The sequence below is a fragment of the Uloborus diversus genome, chromosome 10, assembly GCF_026930045.1.
Source record: "Uloborus diversus isolate 005 chromosome 10, Udiv.v.3.1, whole genome shotgun sequence".
Taxonomy (NCBI): domain Eukaryota; kingdom Metazoa; phylum Arthropoda; class Arachnida; order Araneae; family Uloboridae; genus Uloborus; species Uloborus diversus.
The window spans coordinates 11,652,074-11,657,043 of NC_072740.1; the positions used below are offsets into that span (position 1 = coordinate 11,652,074).

At 30.2% G+C, this 4,970-nt stretch overlaps 1 protein-coding gene across 1 annotated transcript in view; it reads left to right on the forward strand.

The window, feature by feature from the left end:
• Positions 1–1,281, forward strand: part of LOC129231353 (uncharacterized) — a 93,703-nt gene extending 92,422 nt beyond the window's left edge. Inside the window, exon 7 of the mRNA XM_054865645.1 lies at positions 1,046–1,281. Within this exon, the coding sequence (XP_054721620.1) occupies positions 1,046–1,159 (114 nt within the window). The 3' untranslated portion in view covers positions 1,160–1,281. The remainder of the gene's footprint in view (positions 1–1,045) is intronic.
• Positions 1,282–4,970: the final 3,689 nt, after the last annotated feature.

A 4,970-nucleotide genomic window follows, 5' to 3' on the forward strand; every position in this document is an offset into this window, starting at 1 on the left:
GTTTTATTGACAAAAAACCATATCCAATGAAAATAATGTCTTTTCAAGTAATAAATAGAAAAATTAATGAGATGATTTCTTTCTGAATGCGTTTAGAGAAATTTATTCACTAGCCCATCATACACTTTTACGTTAATGCTCTGGAATTATAAAAGTTTGAGAAGTGCTCCTGGTCTAGTTTTTTTTTTTTTTTTTTTTTGAAAAATCCAAAAGTGTATGGACACACTCAAAGAACAATTTCCTAATCCATGGTCTGAATGTCAATAAGTTGATTAATTAAGAGATACAGTTCTAGTTAAATTTGTAAAGAATTTGGTTTTGAGTTTGAATGTATTTGATACTTAAATTGTATTAAGTATTAAAAATATTTAAAAGTAATTGATCCATTATTTATGATATATTTTATGTACAGCAATAAACAAATTATCAATTTCTGCCAAGAAAAAGCTTTTGAAGCGTATACATCATATGCTAAAGGAATATCAACCGTAATGCTGTCCCAGAACAAAATAATAAAACCATTCAATTCAATGAATAAGCACACAACTTCTCATTTTAAATTAAAAAGTTTGTTAGAATTTGATACATAAATGAAACACAATTCTAATGCATAACAAAGTTCCACAATAATTGATTCTTCAATTCAGAAACTAAAAGATGGGGGAAAAACTACTGTGTTACTATTTACCAACTAAAGTACAAGACCAGAATCAAAAGGAAAATAAAGTAAGGTAAGTCATCTATTTTAACTGAGTAGCTTTAGTGAAACATGAAAAATCATCAGAAATATTAAGGGGAGGGGGGGGGGGACAAAGACATTTTTGTTACTGCAAAAACATAAATTTTATATATTAGGAACAGAATTATCCAACACCAATTATTCTTGATTTGCATGCATTTATAAATTTACTACATAAGGCGTGAAACAAACTTTGATATTGGAGGAAAATAGAAAACAGGAGAGAATTGAGTTCAGTTTTCAAATTATCTTTTCAATGATGTTTAGTATGATTTCATATGATCAATCACAATTGATGTGTTATAGGGTTCCACTGAAGAAATAAGAGCTGGATACCGCAGGTTTGGAGTGCAAGCTCGTCATTATCTCTCACCAAGAGCAACAATTGTGAATCCATGCTTTTGCTGCATTGTCATGTAAGACTCATTGTAATTACATCCACATAGCATATTTAAAACTATTTTGAATATTTCATGAAAAAAAACATATTTCAATAAAAGGTTTGAGAATTTTTTAAGTATTCATAAAATTAGTTATTTTGTGTGTTACTGATTATGTTTATGCATGTAATAAATTAAAATAAAAATTATACATAAATAATTGTTCAAAGAATACTCAAACAACTTTTCAGCTAATTGACAAGAAGTAAATCATTGACATTTTAGAAACTTGTCCATAAAATCTTTAAATGACTGTTAATTCTTGTGAAAACAATGTTGCTCAAACATTGAAAACATATATGTAATGGTGAAGTTATAAGGAGGGGGGAGGGGGGTTGGAGGAGTTAATGGGTAAAAATAAAAATGCTGAAATGCTAAAATTAAATTTAAATTGAAGATAATTTTAAAATTTAAAACTAAAAGATAAAAATTACAACTGTTAGATATTATGAAACATTAATTGCATTAGTTAAAATAAAGTTACACGACATAATTTAAAATGTTTAAAACAAGAAAGAGAAAAAAATTCAATTTTAGCATATTTACTTTTTTGCCAGAACACTTTATGTTCAATGCTGTGTTACAATAATCACACAATGCAAGAGAGATTTTAAGACAAGAATGGAAGAAAGGTGCAGATGATACAATTTGAATGTAGTTAACTGATTATTTTTACACAATTCATATACATACTCTAATATTTACCAGAAAATGATTTTTAAAACTTGACCAAACTCCTTTACTTTAATATCAAAAGTACACCAAACTGAAATTCTCCTCAGAATTGCTTTTAGCATTATTTATGATACTTGTTTTACTTAATTACTATTTTAAATAGCAATTCTGCTCTAATTCAACACACATTTAAAAAATTGCCAATCAACTTGTCTTTTCCAAATATAAATAAAAAAATGTAGCAATTTTTCTTCAATTTCCATTCTGCATATGTGCACACCTAGTCTTTGCCACTGAAATGTTTAGGGGGTTGTTTTGAAGGGTGTTTTTCTCATTTTTTGGGAGGTGGGCTCTTGCTTTTGGGACAGGTCAGCCCTGGGGGGGGGGGGGGGGGCACCTGCATTCCGGGTCATATTGTTCAAATAATTCTTGAATTTCTTTTGATGAATTTGATGTCTAGACAATGGTTTTGACAGATCTTACTGACTTATGGGACTAAAAGTGATAGGTACTTTTATGCACGAACACATTGAGAACATTTAGAGTAACCGCACCAGTAACAGACAGTCATAAGTTTGGTTTAAATAAAAGGAAATTTTAGAGCCAGTTGGTATTTACAAAGCAGTGGCAGAAGATTATATGAACAGCCACCATGAGGTCAGCTGGTGTTTCATGTTCATTTGAATTCAATAAGGTTTTAGTTTTAAAAATAAAGAACTTTTGCACATTTTGAAGAGACAAAGGGAATTTTTTCCATTAGCCATCCTTTCCCCATCCTGTCTGTTACTGGGTACCATCAGATTTTTTGGTGTCTGTTACTGGGGGTCTGACCTTTTTTTGAAACAGAGCAAATAAAAATTGAGAGGATCCAGCACATTAGACGAGATGTAATTTCATGAGGGGGGGGGGGGGGGTGAGTAAGTCTAAATGCATTAAAATGCTCAAAAAATTGAGTTAACCTGAGAGCAATGTCTTAAGCATGTTTGTTACTGGTGCCATTACCCTACTGTCAATCATGAAGTTTGCATTAAAACACAATGAAAGGATTAAAAGAATTATCAGATAATTGAATACAGAATTGCGTCATGCTTAATAGCTTAAATAGTAAAAAATTGTTTTCACAAAATCTTGATCTCAATTTGCTCTTTCTTGAATCTTGTTTGAGTACATGTTATTTTAACACTCAAAACTTTGTTTTTAAATTCATCCTGGAATACACTTCCCGATTATAAATTTATTATTAAGCTTGTAATTTAGGGGATTTGCTAATACAATTCACTACATTAGTGTACTTATTTATATGATGAAAAAGAACGTCTTAGCTGTCTACATTAGTACTATAAGTTGTCATTAAAACCCCACAAACGAAAAAGTTCAGATTGTGCTGCACAAAATGACTATGTTGCTCTGATGTTACAATATTAATAATATGCATTTAACACTTGTTTTGATCATAAAGTTAAAGATAAAATTCTTACTTTAAAATACTATTGCAATTTCATTTATTTTCCAAGGAATAACAAGTCATCATTGATTCTTAATGATCAAGATATTACAAATGATTAAAATTTTCGAATAAGGTGCTTGAAAATGAAATAATCAGTACAGTTTAGAATGGATACTAAATCAATAAGTCATTTTAAGTTTCAATGATTAATGCTATGTAAACTGATTTGAATTACATCATGTATAATTCCACTGATGTTTAAACAGGCTTCAGTGTCATATTATGCATCTTTACTTATTCACTATGGCAGTTCTTGAGAAATTCATGGTAAAAAAAAAAAAAAAAGAATTATTGATTTAACAAATAAAAGTTTTCATTGCAATTATGCTCAGCCTAATATTCGGCCCTATAATATTTCCATGTGTCATACTATGATAATGATACAAACTGTACAAACTTAAAACTAGGACCAAATTAAACACAATTGAAAATATAAACTTATAAAAAATTTTAATGTATTGCAAAAGGATTATTTTGTGAGGGGATAAAGCTTATCACTAATCTTAATTTTATTTAAATCTATTATATATATCAGGGGTGATTGTGAGTTCATCAAAAAATACCTGAAAGTTTCAAAGCGAGAACAAGGGGGGGGGTAATCTTTGGCCCCTATTACTTAAGTGCACCTTTGCCCCTTTGCCATAGTTTTAAATAGTTCTGAGTCAAAATATTGTGTGCATATTTAATTAAATTTTTAATGGATTACAAAGTTACTTTTGAGCTGGTGTTATACAAATTATCTTGACATTTGTCCATCTTAAGGGATATTGTCCATCTTAAGGCTCTTGCAGGGTATATTTGATGAGTATTATATAATTCAAAATATGTCTAACTAGGATACATTAAAAATTCTAATAAAAACCACTTAGTTATGTCTGGTAGACATCATTCATGTCATGCATCTAAGTAGCTGGATGCGCTCAGAGGCTGTTGTATTGTATTGTATTTGTAAGTATATTTGTCTACAAGATGTTACTCTCATTTTTTGATGTCTCTCTCTTGTCTCAGAGATTTAATTCTTTTCATACAACATTACACACCCTTCGACATCTCCAAGACATTATGTGTCTTGAAGTTTATTAAAATATTTTTTAAGAAGGTTTGGCCAGTTGATTAGTGCTCCACTTCCTCCATTTTTAGGTATGGTCATGAAAGTTGTAATATTAGTGGAACCTGTATAAGTTGACCACTGGCAGTGCACTTCTTTAGTGGTCAACTAAAACAGGTGGTCATCTTATAGAGATCGATTTATATGATATAGGATTAATACTGTACCTGAAAAAAGCGGTCAAATTAGACAGGTGATCAACTTACAAGGTTAATCAATTTAACAGGTTTTACTGTACGCCTAAATCGGAAATTGATTAAATTATCATATTTCTCTTTTGAATGCATGATGCCTAACATTAGTTCAAAAGTTGAAAAATTAATGAAAAATACTCAACATCCAGGAGTTTTTTCAGGTTGCTGAGAAACCTTCATATTTAACCCCTTCCCCTAGACTTACGTTCAACTGTCTACTGACTGCTATGATTTGCAGAGATTTGCAGACTCACTGAAGTAAAAAGAAGAAGCAGTTTTTAGTTAAAAAATGGAAACAATAACACAC